Source organism: Camelus bactrianus, chromosome 2 (genome assembly GCF_048773025.1).
Source record: "Camelus bactrianus isolate YW-2024 breed Bactrian camel chromosome 2, ASM4877302v1, whole genome shotgun sequence".
NCBI classification, from domain to species: domain Eukaryota; kingdom Metazoa; phylum Chordata; class Mammalia; order Artiodactyla; family Camelidae; genus Camelus; species Camelus bactrianus.
Window position 1 is genome coordinate 85,621,626 of NC_133540.1, and position 24,911 is coordinate 85,646,536.

Sequence of the window (24,911 nt, forward strand, 5' to 3'; positions counted from 1 at the left end):
CAAATGATAGCCACTATATAAAAAAATAGATAAAAACAAATTTCTTCTGTATAGCATAGGAAACACTACTCAGTATCTTGCAATAACCTTTAATGAAAAAGAATATGAAAACAAATATATGCATGACTGGGACATTGTGCTGTACACCAGAAATTAACACATTGTGACAATACTTCAATTAAAAAAAAAAAAAGGACTAACATTTTTACGTGCTTTAGACAATGATGCCACTCAGATAGATGAGAACTTCATCACAGCCATAGGGGGAATGCTTCATGAAGCCAATTAGCTTGAGCTCCAAAACCCTCAGTAGGTAGTCATTTTTCAAGGTCTTGGGAGGGGCCCTAGCAAGGGTCATACATTTTTATAAGATTTGCTGAAGTTACATATTTTAACCAAATTGGTTAGAACTGCTTATTTTTCTCCCTCCCACTTTCCCTCTTTATACTTCTTCTGCTGGACGACATTGATGTGGCTGTGCTTTTGAGGTCTGGTTGAGAAGCTGAGTTGAGGATATCTAAATTTAGTTTAGACTTAGTGATATTTATTTTACAGATTCACAGTCGTGTTATGAATGATTCTGTGTTTACTAGCCATCCTGGTGTGAGACTAGCTTCTAGGAGTATCCTTCTGCCCAGTGTGCCTGCTCCCCCAGCTTCCTGATGCAACAATCAGAATGGTCTTAAGGTACACGATACTAAAATGATGCAAGTGTGGGAGAAAGAAGATTGGACATATGCAGAGCCAGAAGTTAGTCTGGGGGAAATTCTTTCAAGGATTAACGTGCAAAGTCAAGAGCAGAGGCTTCAGTACACGTCAACTTTAGACAAAACAAATATTCCCAGTTCAGGAATATACTTAATAATGCAGGGTTTACAATTGTAAATTTTCATACTTTTTCCCCTACTTGACTGGAATCATGCTACATAGAATTTATCAGAATTTCTATGTTTGTAGAGCACACACCTCCAGTAGCACGACAAATAGTTCAGTGCATCCGTCTATGAAATTACAGATCCAGCTATCTACAATAAAAACAAATTTTGATCAACCATCCTAACAGAAAGAATAAACTATCTTTCTACTCTTTGTATAGCAGATCACCTTAAAAATCCTTGTTATGTGAAGAGGAAAACAAGATTATGTAACCCAAACTGGAGAGCATAGGGGAGGGTGTAGCTCAGTGGTAGAGTGCATGCTTAGCATGCACGAGGTCCTGGGTTCAACCCCCAGTACCTCTATACAAAATAAATTAGTAAATAAATAAATAAATAAATACTTAATTACTACCCCCCAAAAGAAAAACTGAATAGTAGAAGTATTTTAATGGTGTTGCAAGTGGTTATTTAATAAGCACACACTATCATCTTAATTTTCTTTAGTGGTATTTTTCAGCCCCATAAATTTTTTATTTGTTATGTATATATTTTTATATATTTTTTTCTTTTTCAAAACCAAGATTCATTTTTACACTGTAATTTTTCTTTTTTCTTTTAGAGTGTCTCCATAGTTGTATGACCCTGTAGAACATGGATCTGCACAATTTAAGGTTTTTTGAAGTTTCGTGTGTATACTGCTCATTGTTGCCTTCAGCAGAGTAGCCCTTGTCCCCTCACTTGGAGCCTCATGGCGTCCAAGAGCAGTACCTACAAAAAGTCCTCCCGTGCTTGAATCCACCACACAGCTTCCTCACTGCGTGACCACGCTGCTCTCTCTGCCTCTGTTCCCTCACCTCTAAAACAAAGGTGATGGAAGGAACCCAGAAGAGGGCTGAGGGCTCATTAAGGTACATTTTTTAAGCCATTTAGCTCATTATCTAATACAGATTATATACTCAATAAATGATAGGTATCATTATTAGGGTGTCACAGAAATTCTATTATATTTTTCACATGAATTGTTTCTCATTTTTAGAAGACTTAGATCTACTTACAATAATAGTCTAAAATCAGTCTCAAATCTATGAATGAAATCACTATTATACTATCTCATATGTTTGAAAATAATTGAAATAGCCAGATAAATGCCAGACATTTGATTCCAGATAAATATTTGAAGAAAAAAAAATAAGCCAGAGAATCTAATGTATAACGTGGTGACTAGTTGATAATACTGTGCTGTGTAACTGAAATTTGCTAAGAGAGTAGAACTTGTATGTTCTTATAAAAAAAAAAGTGTGTGAGGTGATGGACGTGTTAATTAACTAGATGGGAGGGATCCTTTCACAATTTATACACATATCAAATCATCACAATGTACACTTTAAATATTTTACAATCTTCCTGATTATACCTCAATAAAGCTGAAAAACAAGTAAAAAAAAAAGTCATATATTCATAACCAAATAAATTGTTTAAAAAATTTTTAAAGAAAAGAAATGATCCTAGTATATATTTAAATATGCTCAAAATGTTTCCTCTGGCAAAAAACAACAACAACCATCATTTCTTTGTTTCAGGGAAACGGTATTTTAATCAAGCATTGTGACAGGACCACTTGGTGCCCAAGGGCAGCTGCCTGGCCCAGGTGGAAGAGCTTCACATGTCACACTGCTCTGACTTAGAATCCAAGCTCCCCCACTTGCTGCCTGTGTGACTAAGAGCAACCTCTCTGAATCCCAGTTAACTCATAGATGAAGGATTGATAATCCTGCCTGGTGAGGTTACCAGGTGTGAGACTCCAACACACTAATCCACAGAAAAAGCCTGCACCCTGCAGCACATAGAATCGAGCAGACACTCAATGTATATTTGAATCCCCACTCTTTTCAGCATTGCCCAGCTGTTGTTCTTTATCGCGACCTCTACTGTAACCTCAAGACCTACAAACCTGGACATGAATATGTTTATGTATTAGTGATCTTGCACATTTGCGAAACACTTTGGAGTTTTCAGAATGATCTGTCACGAGTAACAGAGAGGCTAACTGGCCCGTGGTCACACAGCTAGTAGTTACAGAGCTGAGGCCCCGGACCCAGTTCTTCAGACCCAGATCCAGCAGACCCCACCAGGCTCCAGTCTCCCCACGGAGCCTCTCACATAGTTTTCAGGATGGTATATACAAAAGACAGCCCTTATAAAAAGTGAAAGTGTGCCGGGTCCATGAATTACTACTTTGGATTAGAAATGGTCAAGAACATGCTTAAGGTAAATTGTAAGAGGAAATAATTTCTCCTTCCTTGCTCTGTGCTTCCTTTCTGAGGATGGGTCCCCATGCCAGTTCTCGTGACTCATCTTGCTCCCTTCAACCATCACGCTCACCTTGAGTGCCGCAAAGCATCCTGGGACATGGCCACGCATGGGAAGATGAACCCAGTACCAAAGCAGGTATACCAAGACCCACTAGAATGTGAGCTCCGTGAGGGCAGAGATTTCTATCTATTTTATTCACTCAAATTCCTAAACACTGCCTTGAACATAGTAGGCACTCAATACATATTTTTTGATTGAGTGAATTCTACTTAACAAGAATGAGATTCTGACTTCTGACCTCATAAGGGAATTTTGGGCAGCTGTGAGGTGGCTCCTAGTCTGAATTCTTACAGCACTTAAGGCAGTTTACCTGGAATTGCTATCAGGTGTCAGGGGAGGTGTCAGCTGGTCTCCCACCTACACCGTAAACTCTTTTGGGACAAGGGCTGGACCCGTCTTTCAGAGCAAGTGTACGTAGAAAATGCTAAACTTAGCAGGTGCATAATAAGTATGTGTATAATTCTTCTTTGAGAAATTGATATTTATACAAATTATTAAGTCAATTTTATAGCTATATTTCTAACTAACAAATTCAATTTGGCTTAAACCACAGTGAATAGGGTAGCAGTTTTTTTTAAATCCAAAATGCCAATGTCCTAATCTAGCCCATAGGTTGCTATCTTCTAACCAGAAGGTATTTTGTGCTAAATGTCTTGTTATCAAAGATTGGATGGGATTAAAGGCAAAGGAGGTAGAGGGCTTTGAGGGCTGTGTCGTCCAGGCCATGCTGAAGCCTCCCAGAGGCCACCTCATGTGACCAGTCCAGGGTCCCCCGTAGCTTGGTGCTTGTGGTTACTATAGTTCAGGCCACAGATAGCACTTTCAATGGAGGCACGGGGCAGCATTTCACACAAAAGTATTCAGAGAAAACAGTGGCTTAAATCCTAAGCAAAATACATAATGACAATAGTTTTTAAAATCCCATAAAATCAAAAACTTTCCCATCTAGTTTGGGATAATGTTAATGTTTTGTGGCTTCTTGGATTTGCTCCTCCAATGACTGTCTTTCTTCTACTTGCGTTCAGAATCACCCACTCTTGCAAACTCTGATGAATTCTGACACCACACTTTTAGAATCAGAGAGTAGTCTGTCCAATCCTTGGTATGCACTGGAGGGTAGAACATTTTTTAATTGGAATGTCACAGGAAACCTCTGTGTGCTGCCAAGTTTGTAAAACAACATGCAGCCAGACATTTGCAGGGCCAGTTACCTCGCTGTAGAACGTGGCAAATGAACTCCCCTATTACACCCGAACAGGCCATGAGAAACATATACCCTCCTCTCACATCCTCTTCTCCAGCACAAGTCGACTGCCACCTCCTCAGAAATATCAACAACAGAAACCTTTTGATCAGGAAAAGGTAAAAGACTTATGCAACATGGTGAAGAGTATTTGGACAGAGTCGTAGTGCCTCGAAGAAGGATATTAGGGGGACTGGGATAAAAAGAAGTTTAAAACAGGTCATTCATGAGAATTGCCTGGAACTGGGCAAAGTTGCTGACATAGTAATTTGGATTGGTGGACAGGTGAGGTGACAATCTGGACAGGAATCTTGATAAGCAGCCTCTTACCTGATACATGAGCACTTAGCCGAGATGAGCAGATCACTGACCCGGATAAACTGACTTACCAGAATTTCCTGAAGCAAACAATAAAGTTCCCCATTGGATGACAGTTTTATTTTTGAAGTAAGAATTTCCTGGAACACAGAGCTAAGTCATGCTAACACAAATAGTCTTGGTTCTCAGAAGAAAGCTCTAGAAACGTGGGGAACTTGTCTGGAGCCCCCAACTCCTAGTCTAGCATAAATAAGTGCAGATATATAGAGATCTGATAGTCAAAGAAAGTATTTGTTGAGTTGGATAAACATTACCTTGGCCCTGGTTATAATATTTTAAAAATAGGCATTGTTGCAGATTGGAAAATTCCCAGACGCAGGAGACAGGATATGAATTCTGGTCCTGGTTCTGCTAGTATCTCTCTGTTCCTCTGGTTACTCACCAGATTAATAAGCAAATTAGATGAGATTATTTCCAAGGTTCTTTCATTTCTAAAATACTATCTTGTTTCACATTCACATAGGAATATTTAAGCCACCCACAAATACACACTTTTCCTCCTAAGACTTACAGACCTCAATTGTTGCTCAGAAAAAACAGCATGTTCTGGGACTGAGGCAGATTGGGAGAGTCAGTCATTGAGAATTCCCACTTGGTGTCTACTAATAGTAATTCAGGTACAACAGAATGCCTCACCAGCCCTGGGACATTTAGGCAGGAGTGTCCAGGTTTATGATTCCAGAGGGAAAATTTTTTTCATCTTATAGCATTTCTCTAGAGCTTTGGCTTGTGCAAAAAACAAGAACAAAAACAAAAAACAAACAGAAACATGTGGTTTTTGCTGATCAGTCCAGTGAGAACAAACTCCCAAGAATCTTCTGTGTATGAACGTCTGAATTGTAAAGTCGAGGGGAAAAATCAAGAATGAGAGAGAAAAGGACAGCTAAGAGGAAAAAAAGGTCCAGATATAGGAGCAGAGGACAGTGGGGCAGAGGATCTAGGCTATAGAAGGGGAGGGGAAAGGAGACTGTGTTCATGCAGATCTGAGAGGAATTGTATATGTGTGTGGTGTGTAACGTGTCAGTAAAGCAGCTTTCAAAAAAAAAAAAAGCCCAGATTTATAGCATTTGCTGATTTCCATGGTGTAAGCACCCCGTCATGGCCAAATTTATGCTTCCAAAAGTTAATAGCTGCCTAACAGAATTAATAACTTTACACTCAGTTCTTGCAGTGGGATGAGCTGGCTTGAGACCAGCAATGACAGTAAGCAACAACAGGAAACCCTCCCTGACCAAGGGTGAGCTCCTACGGTTCCCCTGGGATGATTGCTCTGCAATTACAGAAGATTTACTTCTTCTGCATTTCTCTTTTAATAAAACTATGACTATGTTCCACTCTAGGCTGTCAGAGTGCATATCCTGTTCCCCAAGAGGAGTTTTTTGAGTAGGGTCTTGAATAAAGTGAAGTGGTTTTACCCCTCAAAGGACAGGCATCTCTGTTCCCCGGTTTAGACGACAGTTACTATTCCTTGAGTGAACTCTGGCCACTTTGAAATGGGAGGAGGAGTGGGAGAAAGGTATAGAGTATCAGGGAAACTGCCCTGAGTTCTCACCCTGACCCCGGGGCCTCTCTCACTCCCCCACTGCACGTAAGGCCTTAGCCTTTCTGTGAAATAAACACTCCTTGACCCTAGCCTGGAGGAAAACTGGAAGGGCTAGACTCTAAAATAAGCTAATTATCATCCATAGTCTAAGAAAGCCAAAGAAAACCAGGGAAACATTTGGCACAAAGAAGTTGTCTTCGAGAAATTATTTTCCATGTTACATTTGCATAAATTTGTCATGGGCCAGACATTTCAACAGAAAGAGGGGAACAACATGATCTCGAGTCTGTGGGCAGCCTGTTGTCTTCCCCGCCAAGGTCAGACTGTTCCTCCTCTTGTTTCATTTTTGCTCCTCTTGGTGGACGCGAGGCTGGCCAGTCTGAGGCTTCAGGCTAAGCCCTGCTGATTTTTTCCCCCATAACATTGTATGTTCAAAGTAATGCATATTGTGCAGCACTATTCATTTTGCTGATATTTTGGTTTGTTGAGCCAGTAGCCCAAGAAGCATGTCCTGTGGCAATTCCAGTCAACGAGAAGCTAGCAGTAGCCAAAGGTTAGGTACCAAAGATGTACTTGGCAAGACGACTGACCCCATATCCTTGCTCTAAGATCTGGATTCCTCTCTACTTAATAGAGTGACGTGGTTCCTATAAACTGAACACGACAAGGCTCAGTTGTCAGGGAGCAAATCCCAAGACACATGATGACCAGGTCAGCCTTTTGCCTTAACTGTGGCAGTCTCACACCAGGAAATGACAATTACTTTCCTGCTGTTAATTCATGTGCAATTTGATGCCTCTTGAGTAATAAGTAGAAGTTGAGAAATAAACTTCCTTCCTGCTGTTGAAATTTCTACACCTAGAGAGCTCCGATAAATGGAACTAACTAGTGTTTTTTTATTTAATTATGAAAGAGATTTGCTTAAAATCAGACCAAATTAACTTAGAGCAAGTGTGTAAAGTTAGGTTATTAAACCACTGAAAACTAGGTCTGTGTCCCACTGAAGAAGTTTTCAAGGATACTCTGAGGAACCACTGAAGGCACGATGATAATTCTTTGCTTTTCCTAATAATGCTGTGTTGTATTATGTTATCAAGAATTGATTATAGTGAAAATAACATTTATTAATTGGCCAAGAAAGTATTCTTGAAAGAAAAACACGCATTACATCCCTTAATATAACCTTCCCATCTGAGGTCTTAACCATTAAAACTTATTACCTGTACTCCATTTCTCTTTCTTCTCAAGAATGTCCTATTTCAAGCCATTATGGACTGTTGCATTCCAAGCATTATAAAATGAATTCTGTGTGTAGATAAAAATATTAGATAAATAATTCTTGTTTCCAAAAAGCAGTAAGTCCCAAAGGGGTATCAAATTGAGCACAAATTAAAATACATTATTATATTACTCAACATTTTCCCCCCAAAATTCATTTCCTCAGTCATCTTTTCTAGGATACCTTTCCAGGAATCCTTCCCCAAATGCATTTCCCCAATATCAATGCACTCAGGCCCATATCTAATGTGGGTGAGGTCTTGAAGGAAGGTTCAGAGAGAGGCCCATATTCTCCTGCCTAAATATTTGAAACTTTCTAAACAAGCTAACAAAATGTTAAATAAAATAGTTCTGTCTTCCTACCTTGACAAATGTATATCAAAGCATGTTAAAAAAATACAGAAAGCTTATGGATTTTATATGATGAGAGTAAATAGAATAGCAAAGATAGCTGAATTTAATTATTCCACGTATCTGGGTGTTCTGTGATTGTCCAGGCCATGTTTGGATGCATACAAAATAAAGATGTACATGATCCATGAGTTATACTGTATTAGTGGTATAAAATTTATTTTTCTTGTCTACATTTCAGCAAAATTAATTCTTAAGTTTTTGTAATTAAAATTTTCACATAATTTGTGTTCTACAGACAGTCATGCCAAAGTAGATGTGACTTGAATTATTAATCCTTAGATAGTTTTATTATTCATTTTAATTAGAGATTTCACTTTGCTAATGCAGTGACTTGAATTGTCAATAAGATTTCTGAAGCATTAATTAGATTAAAAAATGAACCATGAATTTTACATCATGTTCACACATTATAATGGGTTGCTTATGATAAATTATCTAGACAATCACTGATCTTCCACAATAAATGAGAAAATACACAGTGGACAGATTCCTTCAGGTCATGTTTATTGAGAAGATAGGAAAATTATTGGTCACAAGAGTATGATCTTTTGAGTTCCCCCAAGCTTCTTAGCCCAAGTACCCCTGTGAAAATTCTGTTTTTTAAAACACATCTCCAGCTCTTCATAGGCATTCCAGGGCAGAAGAGAATGGAAGGGAGTCCAACCGCCACATTTATCATTCCTTAGCCTCCCCAATTTGTTACCCTGGAACAACTCAGCCCTGGGACTGTACTATGTCAGTCAAGAGAGTGGGTATTTAGGGTTAAGGATTTTTAGGATGTTAAAGGTCATTCAATGCCCACACTGGGCTCTGGTTCCTTATGTGGTAGAGGTTCCCGTATGTTCTCTGGTACATTTACTTTTTATATGTTGCTGATAGGGTAGCCTTCTGAAAATTTGGTTACGGTCAAAGGTCCCCTTTTTCCCGAGCCTGAGGGCAGTACTGGACCCCATGTGGAATCTTCCATAACATGATACACTTTATTCCCCCCTCTATTTGTCTATTCTCTTTTAGAATTTAAACTCTGTAAGAACAGTGACAGTATTTTGCTCCTATTTTTATCCTTAGCTCATATATATAATATCTGGCATAAATATTATATTATTATTGCCTGCTGACATCCTTCTTTGCTCAACCAAACTGTGGCTCTTGTGAACTAAGGGGTATATATTTTGATTTCTGGATCTCAGTGACTCACCTAATCTTGAAAACATAGGCATGGCTTAATAAATGAATCCATCATTTAATGTATGTAACCTCAGAACTCTACCCCCACTGTGGAAAGGAAGAGACAGTTTAGTCCATGTCCCACATTATCTTGATGTTAGTTTGGTAAACATCCAAAAGAAGCAAGAAGAAAACACAGAACAAGAATGGCAATAGAACACAGAAGTGGCTCCTGTCTCCATTCTACCATTTGGCTACTCTTAATTTTACTTTCTGTTTCAAAGTCTCCATTCATGAATCTTGGACCACCAGTTGCTCTAAAGACCAATTCAAAGCTGATGAAAGAACTTCATATCCCTTGGACTTGCTTCTCTTTTCTTTCTCTTAAAGATCTTTCATTTTTTTTATTCCCTTTTTCTCACAACTCTCTGCATCTCCCTTTCTCTTTGAACTCATGATCAGCCCTTCATCTTCACTTAGTTCTCTGTTGAATACCACAGAGATGGAAGAGTAGGAAGGAAAAAGGGACTGTCACAGTTCAACACACTGCCAAGATTAACAATTTTGCTTTTTCTCTCAGCTCTCTCCTTCCAAGGAGGTAACAAGAATATGAAAGAAAGGCTGGATTCTGTACTTAGAAGACTGGTGAGCACTGGTATTATCAACCATAGCAACAATTTCTGTGCTACAGAATGGAAAAAGTTGCACAGTGCTGCAATTCAAATGACCATGCCAATGTTTATCCTTTTATAGAAAACAAGTTTAAACCAAAGTCCAAAGGGATGTTCCTGGATGCTTTGCTCTGCATAAATCACTTGGGACCTTTGCACTACCAAGGAGTGTGATCAGGGAACCACAGTAATGACTGAGATTGAATAATTTTCTTTTTCGTGGGATAGGATTAAATTTTAATCTGTTTTAAAGAACTAAAGAAATTTAAATTTTCCTGTGCACTCAAGTTTATGGAGCAAAATTCAGAGTCACCACTCAATGCTTGAAGATTCAAGAAAGTAATTTGGAGGACAGTAGGGTTTGAACTTTTATAAGGGCAAGTTGAAAGCTCAGAATTTAAAATAACCACCACTGGCTTTGCTTTTGTTTTAACTGTAATTATTATAAGGCACACAACTGAGCTAACTGCTTCTTATCTCATAAAGCTTTGTCTATTTTCCATCTATGTTTGTAATGGATATTTATGTAAGATAGAGGGGAAAATGGCTGTAAAGATGTGACAAAAAAGATTATATCCTGGATAAATGTATTATTCAGAAAGTCCTTTGTAATATAAAAATTTTCAGTTTGTCTAGTGACTAGTAATGTATAATTATATTGAATTTTTAAAAATTCTATTACAAAAACAGAATATCATCATATATGTTATCCTAGGCAATTGAAAATTGTCCTAATTCAAAGCACATATCAGGCTCAAAGGTAGAGTCTTCAGAAAAGTATTACCTCAGCGGCGGGGTCAAATTAATCCTTATCTAAGGGGTTTTTTGAACCCACACTAAGATATTTTAAAATCTAGCCTTCAAAGTCAAATTGACCCCAAGTTACCTAGCTGCATCCCAGAACAAAGTGAAAAAATACTTAAAGTAATATGAAATATATAATTATATTTATAACAAACAAAAAATTCACAACATTTGACATCCAATCAAAAATTACGAACCATACAAAGAAGCAAAAAAGTATCACTATTTCTAGGAGGAGAAAAACAGAAAACCAGGAATGGCCAGTAATAGATTAGTAGACAAGGATGTTAAAACAGTTATTATTAATATAATCCATAGATTCAAAAACTGGTTGAAAGGAAGAACACGATGAGGAGAGAAATGGAAGGAATAAAAACCACCCAAGTGAAAAATTTAGAGGGTAAAAATGCAATAACTGAAATAAAAAATACACTGGCTGAATTCCCAGCAGATTAGACATTGCAGAAGAAAAATTTAGTGAACTTGAAGACACAGTGATAGAAAGTATTGAAAATGAATCACAGAAAGAGAAGATTTTTAAAATGAAGAGATCATCAGTGAACCAGGGGACAATATCACACAGCCTAACACACATAGAATTGGAGTCTCAGAAAGTGGTGGGGTGAAGGGGAGCCAGAAAAAAATTTGAAGAAATAGTAGCCAAAATTTTTCCAAATCTGATGAAAATTATATCCAGGAAGCTCAATAATCCTCAAGCAGTAAAAACACAGATAAAATAAAACTAAGACACATTATAATCAAAGTGCACGCATACACATCAGTGACAAAAAGTAAATTTTAAAGCAGCCAGAGTTAAAAACCCATACTCTGAACAGAAGAACAAAGATGAGAAAGAGAGCAGACTGCTCATCACATCAGAAACCATGCATCCCAGGAGACAATGAAATAGCATCTTTAAAATTCTGAAAAGTGCTGATTAACCTGGAATTCTAAACTAAAAAAAAAAAAAAAAAAAAAAAAACTTTTCAAAATGATGAAATAAAGATTTTTTTCAGACATACAAAAGATGAGAAGAATTTATTACCAGCAGCCCAACAATGTTAAAAGAAGTCTTCCAGGCAGAAGTAAAATAATACCAGATAGAAACTTGGATACAAAGAAAGAAGAGCATCTGGAATAGGAAATACGGACATGAATATAAAAGATATTTATATTATTTAAAAGTCTGCCAAAAATTGACTATTTAAGGCAAAAATAGCAACAATGTATTGTGAAGTTTATAACATATGAAGAAGTAAAATGTGTGACAATAGCAAAGAGTCAGGGAGAGGGAAAAGGAAGTATACTGCTGTAAGATTATTACACTGTCTGTGAAGGCACCTTATGTTAAGGTAGACACTGATAAACCCCAGAGAAATTCTTTAAAGGGGATAACTAATAAGGTAATACTGGTAATACTATTAAATGAAATGTTAAAATAAAATAGTAATTAATTTAAAAGATGGCAAGCAGAAAAAGAAGCAGAATTATCAGGGTGTATGAGACAAACAGGAGATAAAATAGAATAATGGTAAATATAAACCCAATCCTCCAGAGAATCATATTAAATGTAAATGAGATAAATGCTCCAATGAAAGGTCATGACTATCAGTCTATAGAAAAACAAAATTTAAACATATGTTAATACAATAACTTATTTTAAATATAAAGATCTGGATAGTTTAAAAGTAAGAGAATTTAAAAAGATTTACCGTATTAACATTAATCAAAGTGAAACTGGATGTCTATAATATATGCAGATTTCAGAACAAGAACTATTGCTGGTAGTAAAGAGTCATTTCACAATGATAAATGCTCAATTATTCAAGGCAACGTAGAAATCTTAAATGTGTATGATGGTTGGTAAGAACTAGTTTTGTCAAAAGTCATCAAATTTTACACTTAAAATTGTTCAGTTTCTTTTTACATAAACAAAATCCTAATAATGCTGACCAAAACATCCACACAGTCCATTGATCATAGTGCCTTTCACATGCAGTGTTGCATCTTTCTGTGTCCTTTTGAAAAGCTAAGTAAACTTGATGCTGGTGAAGCCTATTGAGTGCCATCAGTCTGATGTTCATTCTAAGCATCAGACCATCACTGCTGATTAGGCAATGAGTATTGCAGTCATCAACTCCTACAGTGCTCCCCATATAACTGTCAGATATTTATCTATTCTCTAACTACCCCCAGGATAGGCCCACATCATTCATTTCAACATATATTCTATGACAGGCATCGTGTTCTGTGCCAGAAATTGTGCTATAGACTGGGATCCAAAAATGAGTCTCCACCCTCGCTCACAGGCTAAGATAATTCCAATCTAACATGACAAATATTTGTATAGATTAAATAAAATGCCATAAGAAGAGGAAGAGGAGACTAGGTAGCTGGAAAAACATAATCATAAGTGTCACCATCTCACAAGGGCTTGATAGATGCCAAGGATAATTATTCCCATTTAACAATTGAGGAAGCAATCTGAAAAGCCTTAAAGAACTTGCTCAAGGTCATACATTAAAGGCAGAGAAATTTGGCTGATTCCCAACCCCTTGATCTTTCTACCATATCATGCTACTACGTAAAGGGAAATGACATGTAAGTAATTGCTTCCTGCAGGGACCAACAGATGAGCTTGATCTTGAAGGAAGAGTTGGTTATGGGAAGTATGAAACTGCAAAAAAAAAAAAAAAAAAAAAAAAAAAAAGAAGTGGGTGCAAACACCCTAAAGTCTGAATGAGTATTGCATGTTAGAGAAGAGTTTATCATTCTGTAAATGTGGAGTACACGTAAGGGGTGATGCAGAGATACATTGGTATGAGAGTAGATAATCATTTCTCAAAGAGCTTTGCCCCCTTTTTGAATTTACCCCTCATATTTCACCTTCATTGCTGCAAGAATTATCCTGCTAAAATACAATTACAATGATATCATTCATCTATGTACAAACATTCAAGGCTTCTCTTTTGCTTTCAGTCCAAATTTCTTAGCAGGCATAGCACATGTGACTTATTTTCCTAATCTTTAAAATGTGTATATTTTGAATATCTATTTCCTCAGTTACTATGAGGAGATTTTATACACACACACACGCACACACACACACACAGTCTCAGCCTTGTTTTATATAATATTAAATGGTATATTTTTACTAATTGTTACTGATTATTAATAATTATTATTATTATTGATATTCTTTCTGCTGTCATAGTATGGTGGGTTGAATCAGACACTTAGCAAAGATCATGTGGTGAAAAAAAGAGTGTTGAAATTGAAATACAAGTACTTCAATTGATTTTCTGAAGAATGAACACATCAGAAAGTGGGGTGCAGGTGGTAAGATCTTATGGTTTTGCTTTTTTCTTTATGTCCCTTTTGATGTCTGCCACAAACAATGTCCTTAGCTGGATATAATAATTAGCAAATATGACCTAACAGGCCAAAGAAGCAAAACAAACTTTGCTCCATGTTAACCTTTATTTTAGATTAACTCTGATGAGAACATTGTGAAGCTGTCACCCTTATCTGCAGAAGCATCAGAAGCTGACGTTCCTGGCAGGAACGGCACAGGTTGTACAATAATTTACTGTAGCTCTCTGTTGTGCAAACTCTCAGGGAGTGATGAAATTAAAGTGGCATTATTTCAATGTTTTTTTTTTAATGCATTGTCTTCTAGAGGAGCTTAAGAGGTGAAATGCACTCAGTAGACTTAAGATTTACATGGTGTCTGTCTTTCCCAATCTTTCTTTTCTTGTCCAGAGAAAGACTGGCTTTGAGCCAATGGGCTTCTGAATGAGACTGTCTTGAATTCGAACTTTAACTCTACCTTTAAGATCTCTACCTTAGTTTTCTTATCTATAAAAATGAGAATAATGATATCAATTTCATAGCATTCTTGAAATTATTAAAATGATATTATGAAAAGCTCATCTGCATTGCATCTCACCCAGAACTGGGACGTAACAAATACTACTCTCCTCCCTTCCTTTGGTTCTTTACCAAACAGCAGTGGGCACAGCCCCTGAGCTAACAAGGAACCTGCTAAGGACACCACAGAGAAGCAAGAATTTTTCTTCGGCAGAATCACAACACGAAACTGGGATGTTACAGTCAATAAAGAAAAAGTTTAGCACAATGAAAATAAACTGCATTTCCCAAAAATCAAATTAAAAAGCCAGTAAAGCCTGTCAACCACCATGTTTATAAGACTCTAAAGTATATCTGGTAATTGAGAAGCTATTTTAACTTTCTCCTTAGTGAAAAAAAGTAAAAAGAAATAAGCAGATTATGTAACCATATCAATTATTTATTTCTTCACTGTGTCAGATACAACAAAGGGATTGTACTAATGTCCAGTTTTGTATGGTGAGCAGCAGAACATGAAAGCGAATGGTGGTCACCAAGCATAAACAGAGTTAGGACTATTAAGTCTTAATTATTAACAGTGTTGGCTAATGTGTCTTCTATGCTGTAATTCCAAAGCACCGTATCCAACCTCCATTAGATCTTACTCTGAAATCTATTGTAATTATTTCTTTGTCCTTCCGATCTGTTTCTCTGCAAGAGAAAACTTTATCCCTCTTAGTATATCTTCATTCCAAGAAAATGTCAACCACAGTAGATGCTAAAAAATGGTTAATGTTTTCGGTGGGTTGCTAGGATAAGCAACTCAACTAACAATTAATTAAGAAAAGTAACGCCAATAATTACCTAATTACTGCCTCATACAATAATTTACAGGTACAATAATCTCCCACCATGTCACTACCATCAGCAGTGTTTCAGTTAGAAGTAAGTATGTCTGAGAACTTCAGGGTTGTGCCAGCATTTCCCCTCATCTGTCCATTTGTACCCTTCAACCACAATCACACAATATCATATAATGTGCTCAGAAAGTAATATTTCTTTGTATACATACATATTTAAGGCAGAGTGTATCATATGTGTTACATAACCAAGCCATCCTCCCTCCCTTTTCCTCCAGCTTCCTCCCATTTGTCCCACCTGAAACTCACGGTTCTTTAACCTCCTCTATTTCAGAACCTTCAAATGACACACTAGCTCAGTCACCCACAGGTAGAACCTCACCTTGACATCATTATCCTCAGAACAGTGCCACAAGATTACAGACACTGAAAGGCCCTTCCAAGACTAGAGTTTTTTGTCCTAACTCTTCTCCTCTCAAACTTACACTGAATATGCTCAACATCCCACGGGGACCTGAAACCCCATCAAAGAGCCTCCCCTACCACCATTTTTTCAGTTCATCACACCTTATCCAGGTTCATGCACCTTCCAGCTAAGCATAGAAGTCATTTCTGCAAATTACCGTCTTCATAGTTCACACCAGGTTAATCCCACGTTCTTGCTCGCTCTCACTGTCTTTCTCTGTTTTTGTCCTTGAGCTACAAAATATTGCTGAAGAAATGAAGTCATGTGAATTGGTATCAGGTCATTTCAATGTTTTCTAGTCATAGGTGTCCTTTTCCTGATAATTTACAGTCCTTTTGTTCATTAAGATAAACTACCTTCGGACTTTCAGAAACTGTTGTCCCAAACCCTCGCCCCTTCCCTCAAACATCCAGCCCTGACGACTCAGTACATGTTCTGTCCTCTTACTTTACTGTGATGATCCCTAAACTCACTTCCTTTTATCCCCAAAATCCCTCTGGGCCTTCTCTGTTTTCTCCTTATACTTCCTTCATATTGAGGAATAATTACCTCACTCTTACCCCATGTACTAAATACACGCAGTCAATAAAACTGATTACTTAACCTCAACTGTAGAAGGAAAAATTCATGCATGACCTATTTCCTTTTACTTTTAAAAGCTATTCTTTAAGTATTGTATTGTTTTATTATTTTTTCTTTATTTCACAATATTTTACATACAGCATTTACTTTCAAGCACATTTTACGAATGTGAACTTACCTGATTTTCTTAATAATCCTATGAAGACCATTTTCAAGACCTAAAAGAAGTAAAATTGTTCCTGTTCACTGTTAGCTAGTGGGATGCAGATTGGACAAAAAATGAAGCAGTTAAATGAGAAAAGCTGTAAGGAGAATCACGTGGTACAGGAAAAACAGAGAGTAAGTTCTATTTCTAATTTTCTATTTCTCAATTCCAGCCCCAAGTAATAGCTGTGGCTATTTCCTGCCCTCAACATCTATTGACTTCCTTCCTGGCCTTCTGTAAGTGCCAAATAAATGCTAAATATCACCTCCATGCCCTCACGCAGAGCTTTTATTTTGCTCATGTTAGTCTGATGACATTTCAATCACTTGCGACAAACGCTCTGTGTGTCTCTATTTTAAAAATGCATGTACCGATGGACAGAGTCAAGAAGAGTGAAAACAAAACTAGAAGTATGTCTGATAAATAAATACGTGGAGGTGTAGTAAAAAAAAGATGGACAACATTCAAAAATCAAGTTTTTGATTCTTTATTCATAAATCTTCTTGTCAAAACCCACATTGTAACACCATGTGTGTGATATTTTTATTTGTAGTTAGTACACTCATATATTGACTTCCTAAATTTTGCTTTCATAAGCCAAAGTCATCATGATGTTTTTATTCTCCAGAAACATCCTCTTATAACAAAAAGGATGTATTTCCATGGAGAAGTTTCTCCTTTCCCTGTGTTGACTTCCCTTTTTTAAACTTGTCATACCACTATTTCTTCGTGTTACATTATATGATCATGATAACATTTACTTAATCAGGACTATTTCCTAAACATTTAGGAAACAATTTTGAGAAAATAGAGATGAAAACCTAATATGGAGCAATTTTTAAAAATCCTTTAAAAACCGCCCAAAGCCAATATTTTGGAATAATACTTAGTATAACTTGAAATGATTTAAATCACTGCAAATTGCTTAAATAATCCAAATCTTCACTATAAATACAGTAACAACAGAAGTTGGAGAGGAATATATTGGATAGATATTAAAGAACATCAAGTTAAGAGTTTATCCAATTTTGCATCTCATAAATTCTGTCCTAGCCCTTTATACATAGTGAGTGGTTAGTAAAGGTCTATTGAATTGAGATCCACTATCTCTTCATTTTCTGTTCTATCCTGGGCCTTTTATTTACTGACCTCCCCACACACCAGTTAGTAGTGAATTTGTCCACATAGGTCATGGAAACACCTTGAGATGCATTTAAGAGCATTCCAGTGAAGGTAACATCTGAACTGGTTTCTGACCAACAGCCTTCAGTGACTAGGTCCTGCCTCCCTCTCCCAGCTCCATCTCTCCCTTCTCTCTACCTCTAAGCTCCAGATATGTGAATTGCTGGTTGCTTCCAGTAGATGCTCATTCCAGCCTTGATGCCTTTGTTGATTCAGTCATCTTCTGGAGGGTTTCCCCCATCCTTTGATCTCCCAGTTCACCTGGAAAAATCTCATCCGTCTTTTAAGATTCAACTCAAGAGTTACCTTCCCCCCAGAGAAACTTTCCTGAAGTTCTTCTCTGAGAGTTTGGCCCACCCCTTGAGAAACAAGCCTAGGAATCCCACTTCTGTGCTCCTATCATATCCTGGGCTTACACTTCATGGGATTTATCCACCTGCTTTATAATTTCCTGTAAGTGTCTGCTTCTCCTGTTAGACTGAAAGTTTGGTGGTAGTGGAAAGCATCTCATACGTTTTTTGTGTCCTTTGAACCTAACGTGATTCTAACTCATAAACTCTAATTTAAAAATAAATAGATGGAGAAAAAAAGGGAAGGAAAGATTTAAATAGTAAAGAAATTGATCTGTTGGAAAGATAACTTTAGAAGCAATATGAAGCATTATGCTGTACAGAAATTGACACATTGTAAACTGACTATATTTCAATAAATATATATATATATATATATATATATATATGCATACACACAAAAAGAAGCAATATGAAAGATGAAAGGTATTTTTCAGGACTCTTTTCCTGTGAGTGATGGAATCACAACTCAAACTGACTTAATAAGAGAAGAGGCTTTATTGCTATATAACAATAAAAGTCAATGGGTTAGGTAGAACAAAGGTAGACACAGGTGCTCAAACAACATTCCCAAAAATCTTGTCTGCGCTTTCCTCTGTAACAGTCCACTCTTGGATAGGCTCCCCCAAATGGTGGCAAGACTCCAGGTTTTCATCTTTGCACTTAGCAATCCCAGCGAGAAGCAAGAGCCTGCTGCACAACTGGCATTGTCTCATCGGCCAATCTTAACTCTTTGGCTCCACTGTGAACCCACATTGGCCTGGGCAAGGGCACAGGTGGGAAGGAGGGAGAAACACCACCGTAGGGTCACAAACTCCTTGTCTTGAGCTCAGAATTGAAATCATCTCACCTTAATCACACGGATTGATAAGGGCAGGGGTGAGGATTTCCAAAGGAAAACCAGAGTTCTGTTTTAAGAAGGAGGAAGAGAAGGGTGGGTGGCAGACAAAACAGCAGATGTAACCTGGTAGGGGAGGTTAACACTGATGCTCAACTGAGTGCCCTTAGACAGAGGGGTGGGAGATCTTGGGATCTAGCGACATGTTCAGTCATCTTTATTTTCTCCCTTCAGTGTTAGAACCGTCAGACAACAAACTACAGCTGTTAGGAAGTGGGAGGGACGGCAGTGGCAATTATGTCAGCAAAGCTCCTAAAGCAAGTCCGGATAAAGCAGAGTCACACCCTCATTCTTGTTGGCCAAGTCGCAAGATCTGTGCTCTGCTCAGAACAGCTACCCTAGATTTTGCAAGCATATTACACTGTATTAGTCAAATATGAAGGATGAAATTAAAAAATTACAAGGAAGATGGAATTTAGTAAACTAAGCTTCTACTTAGATAACATCATTCGGCTAGTGATCACATTGGTTTACAGCTTGTGCATATAAAAGCGGTGTTCAGGACATGTTAAAACAAAAAGCAATTTGCTTATCATAAAGGACTTTGTAACACTGGTGTTCTTAAAATTTTCTGAAACTTAGTTTAGGGCTGTCATGAATTAAATAATGGAAAGTGGTATATTATAAAAGAAAAAAAAAACCCACCTTTCTACTTCCTTCCTGAAAGCAAATGATTTTAATTTAACAAGTTCTAGGAGTCAAGTTATAGATAATTCTGCAGATAATGAGTTGATTCTTGATGTATCTCATCTTTTTGGCTGCTACTGTAAATAAGTTGAAATTCTACTCTTCCTGAGTGTTTACTCAAGTCAGTATTTTGGGTTGGGTCTGGGAATCATCACAGCTAATATTTTTTATTGTTTGGGTAGCTAGCTGTTAATGCCCAAGGCAGAGAGAGAGTCTTTTCTCAAATATTTTCCCACAAATGCATTGGGGAGCATTTTACTCATTCCTATTTTATATGGGAATTGATAGAAAGTGAAATTTCAAACAACAGATTTGAAAAATCTATTCCAGGATTCTCAAAGAATACAGACGCATCTTCCTTTCAAAATTTCTAACGCTGAAAATTTTTAAAGATAAATTGAGATGTTTCTTTAAAAAATATACATTTTTCCTATTTACATAAGGGTTTAATGTAGATTGTTGCTGTTTATGTAAGTATCATAATCAATTCAGGCTGCTATAACAAAATACAATACACTGTGTGACTTAAACGACAAACATTTATATCCTCCAGTTGTGGAGGCTGGGAAGCAAGATCAGAGTGTCTACAGATTCAGCATTCAGTGAGAATTCTCTTCCTGGTTGGCAGATAGTCACCCTGATGCTGTATCCTCACACTGCAGAGACAGGGAGAGAATAAGTTCTCAGAGTGCTTTTTCTTATAAAGGCACTAATCCCATCATGAGGACCCCACCCTGATGACCTCCTATAAACCTAATTACCCCCAAAAGGTCCCACCTCATTATATCACCACAATGGGATACAGGGCTTCAACATATGAATTTTGGGGAGTCCATAACAGTAAGGCTGTAAAATACTTCTATTTTGTTTATTTAACAGATATTTATATAGCACTTAGTATGTTCTACAAGTGTTAACACATTTAATGTTCATAACCACCCTGTGAGGCAGGCACTATTATTAGCTCTCTTTTACCGAGGAAAAGCAAAAGCAGAGAGAGATTAAATAAATTGCCCTTGGCCCCAAGGTCATGTGGCAAGGCAGTGTGCAGCTGAGATTTCAGCTCTGACAGCCTGACAAGCTCTCTCTGTTCCTAAGGCAGACCCACTCCCTCAGGTCCCCTTCTCACCCCACCCACACAGTATCTCACACATCCCCAGGGGTCCTCATCTATCCTTGAGGATCAGCTTAAAAGATCTACAGTTTAATCCAGAAAGGGTTATTGAAGCCAATAGTGAAAAGTGAATTATCCAGTGAGAAAGCCTTACCCATAAAGAATTTGAAATGCTTTACTGACATTTTAAATAGCTAAAGCACATTGAGAGTTGATTCTCAAGACCGAATCAATCCCAGGAAAGAGGCAAACTTGTAGGACATGGACGAAATATACTAGTAATTTAGGGCATACATATTTCGAAAAATGTATCTGTTTGCTGCTTATAATAAAATCGGGAATCCCTAGGTACTTTCTGATGTTTATGATCTTCTCTATTCACTGACAGGTCTAGAAAAAGGTGAAGGGATCTCCTGAGCTCAGCAGGGCTTCTTATAGCCAAAAGTAACTGTCACAAATGAAAACAACCCTATACAACAAAAAGTGGTGCTCCTGGAATTACTAGAATTTAAGTTCCAGAATTTCAGAGAGGAAAGATAAGAGATTACAACACTGTATCCTAAAATAAACACTGAATTAACCTGTGCAATGGTCTTTCCACACCCTACCCCCAGGGCCCACGTGGAAAAACAGCAGCACTGAACGTGATTTATTTGAGATCCTAAGGCATTAGGAGTAGTTTGTCCAAACGTTCTTACACATAAACAGATGAATTTTTAAAGCCTGCGTATATTCCAGTGATAAATAAAATCTGAAAAAAACCAAATTAAAGAGGAAGATAGACAAAACAGGCTGCCATTCCCGCCTAAACTCTTCCAATCCCCAAAACAGAAGTGTTTTAGGCAAAAGTAACTCTTCCCTCTTAAAGTTGTGGTGCGGTACCTACACTGGTCTAAAAGGCCTGACACTCCCCGCCCGGAAACCAGGGGTGATCGGGTGCTTACAGGCTCCTCTAAGGCGGTAGCCCCAACTTGGCAGCAACTCACTGCCTGCGTGCGGATTTGGCACAAAGACGTCACCCCCGGGTCCGCGGATTAGGCGGGAGTGGGGTGGGCGGGCCCGTGCCCCAGCGCTCTCCCCCCGCGACGGGGCGGCGTCTTCCTTCCCGATCCGAGAACGATCCGTGCGTCCGGGAATTTCCCTGCCCCGGGCTGTCAGCTCCTATCCCACAGGATAAAAGAGGTTCGACCGCCTCGGGGAGTCACAGAATCCGATCCGCCAGCTCAACCGCCGCAGACTGAGACCCTCCGAGCTGAGCCCCATGGCCCGCACCGCGACCCCCGCCGCCCCCCGGCTCCTCCGCGCCGCGCTGCTGCTCCTGCTCCTGGTGGCCGCCGGCCGGCGCGCAGCAGGTGAGACGCGGCGCCCGGCATCGCCGGGGCGGGAGGGTGGGTGGGTGGCCGCCCATCCCCGGACGGCCCCCTAACCGAGTCTGCTCTCTCCGCAGGGGCGCCCGTGGTTGCCGAACTGCGCTGCCACTGCTTGCAGACAGTGCAGGGAATTCACTTCAAGAACATCCAGAGCTTGAATGTGACACCCCCGGGACCCCACTGTGGCCAAACGGAAGTCATGTAAGTGCCGCCGCTGCTGCGGTCCTTGTCACAGCTACCCTCCCTATCCCCCCACCCTGACCCCCAGCCCGACCTCCGGCCTCACGTGGATTCTCCCCTCTCTCTGCAGAGCCACTCTCAAGAATGGCCAGGAAGCTTGTCTCAACCCCGCAGCCCCCATGGTTAAGAAAATCATCAGTAAGATGCTAAATAAGTAAGTTTTGGTTTTTATTCACAATTGGAGCTAGAACCATTGGTTACAAATACAAGTATCTGCCTTCTGAAAAGTATATTAAGGAAACCCACGGTTTAGCTGCAGGACTGAAAATCATTATTATTTCACCATTCAATTCGATCTGCTGTGGTGTTAGAAGGATATTTCCAGTGCCCTCCATCCTCATCCCCCTCCTCATTCAAATGAGTACGGGTAAATGTATGTTCCTAAATGATTAAATCGATTTAGCCAGTGATGCTAAAATGCTTTCAACCCATTAAGGAACAAACATTGTCTACCTCAGTCTCCCATGGGCTTCAGATCAGAAAAGTAGAACCCTTAGTTTTGGACAACACCGGCCTCTAAATCTTAGTGGTAAGAGCAGGGACTGTGCAGTGAAAGCTCCCTGAGTTCAAGGCCAGGACACCTGTGAAATTTTTTGTAATCCTTTTGATCAGTACATTTTCCAAGTGCAGGGCTGGTCCCGGGTCTACAAGCGGAAGTCTCTCTAGCCTCAGGGGCCAGTGCAAGAGAAGGGCAGTTCTCCTGAGCACCTGTAACACTAACCCTTTTTGCATCACAGGAGCAGCACCAACTGACCCAGAGAGAAGTAAGAAGCTCATTGGCGGCAGGTGCTGAAAAGGCTCTCTCCTCTTACAGGAACTGAAGATGTAGAAGAGAACAGCTGGCTTCTAGAAAGGACTAGACATGCTGGGCTATTTTTTATGTATTCTATTTATTTATACATTTATTTATTTTTCAAAGCTCTTATTTTAATATTTTACATGTTAATATTTAAAGATGTGAAGGTGTTTAATGAAACATAATTCAGTCCTGATTGTTATTTAATATGAAGATCATTGGTTTTAAATGTCTCAAACTTGTATTTATTGGGAGACCATAAAGTGCCAAGCACTGTCATAGAGGTACAGGGGGTGGGTGGGAGAGGGAGGTCCAAGCAATTGGACAGTGAGATCACTATTAGAATCAAGGAAAGTGTGTGCACATCTATTTTTGTACTTGTTTAAAAGAATGTCGGTTGTTATACTGAAGTTATTTCATATTATGTCAACATTTTTATGTTGAAGTTTCCCTTGGACATTTTATGTCTTGCTTGTAGGGCATAATGCCTTGTTTAATGTTCATTACACAATGTTTCTCTTTGTTTTGGAACAGAGAAGTTAAAACTGTTGTTACATTTTTTAAATGACGTGAAAATAAAAGTTTTGCAAAAAAAAAAAAATGAGTAGGTTTTGTTTTATTCTTCTTGATTTTTAGTTCTATTGGGTGCCCAAGGGATTGCACAGTTAGACTCGGTTTGTGCCTAAATTTATGCCTGTTCCTGGCTGTTACTTTCCTTATTTTTCGCTTAAGAAGTAAGATTTGACACACTATCCTTCCCAACTGCCTTGAGAATTCTAAATTTATATAAAATATTGCTTTTTTCCCCACACTGACCAACTTCTTATTCAAAATTAATGCTTCGTAAACTGTTGAATTTTTATAAATATTTCAACAAGGGCTCCTATTAAATGGTTTGGTAAGTGGTTTTTCGAACAACTATGCAATTCTTTTCCTTTTAATGAAGCTGGGTGTGAAACATAGATAAGTGGATTCGTCCTAAGAACTCAAACGATCTGTGCTATTTAAAAAAATTGTAATAATGTACAGTAAAATATGACAAAAAATAACACAAAGGATAGGTAGGGAGATAAACAGACTTGAAAACAATACATTTCTCCAATTGTAGGAGAAATTATTAAGGAAAATTGTTATGTGGCAAGAACGCAGTAATTTTTAGGGCAGCCACTAAAAAGGAAATGTAAAATTTTGGATTTAAAAAGCTGAGAAGAAGATAAAATGAATGAAAATACCTGAATTAAGGATTAAGGGAACAACAGGTAGCACAGGGAGAGATGGGATGAATCTTCTTTTCAGAAGAATGCCTAGTGATATAAGTAGAGTGTCTCTCCTTCTGAAGGTGGGGTTTAATTTCCTTCCCCACATGAGCGTGGGCTGGACTTTGTAACTTACTTCCATAGAATACACAAGGAAAAAGGAAAAATAATAACCTTACAGAGGAGATTCTGGTAGATACCCCCTGAATGAAGTGATCAAGGTTATTATCAGCAGTTACATCATGTGAATATCATGGACTCCTCATGTGGTGTGATGAGAAGTGTGCTTCAACTCCAAGATATTCTT

General features: G+C 38.4%; 1 protein-coding gene across 1 annotated transcript; it reads left to right on the forward strand.

Annotated features, from left to right (window-relative positions):
- Positions 1-22,081: 22,081 nt before the first annotated feature.
- On the forward strand, positions 22,082-23,958 carry LOC141573785 (growth-regulated alpha protein-like). Its single transcript, XM_074345047.1, has 4 exons — positions 22,082-22,294; positions 22,390-22,513; positions 22,623-22,706; positions 23,290-23,958. The coding sequence occupies exons 1-4, from the start codon at positions 22,204-22,206 to the stop codon at positions 23,303-23,305; spliced, it is 315 nt and encodes a 104-aa protein (XP_074201148.1). The 5' UTR covers positions 22,082-22,203; the 3' UTR covers positions 23,306-23,958.
- The last annotated feature ends 953 nt before the right edge of the window (positions 23,959-24,911 follow it).

What these genes read in the sequence shown, in the direction of transcription:
- LOC141573785 (XM_074345047.1), top strand. Translation starts at nt 22,204, where the DNA reads ATGGCCCGCACCGCGACCCCCGCCGCCCCCCGGCTCCTCCGCGCCGCG. An exon ending in CGCCGGCCGGCGCGCAGCAG is followed by an intron (nt 22,295 to 22,389) that starts GTGAGACGCGGC and finishes CTCTCTCCGCAG; the next exon opens with GGGCGCCCGTGGTTGCCGAA. An exon ending in TGTGGCCAAACGGAAGTCAT is followed by an intron (nt 22,514 to 22,622) that starts GTAAGTGCCGCC and finishes CTCTCTCTGCAG; the next exon opens with AGCCACTCTCAAGAATGGCC.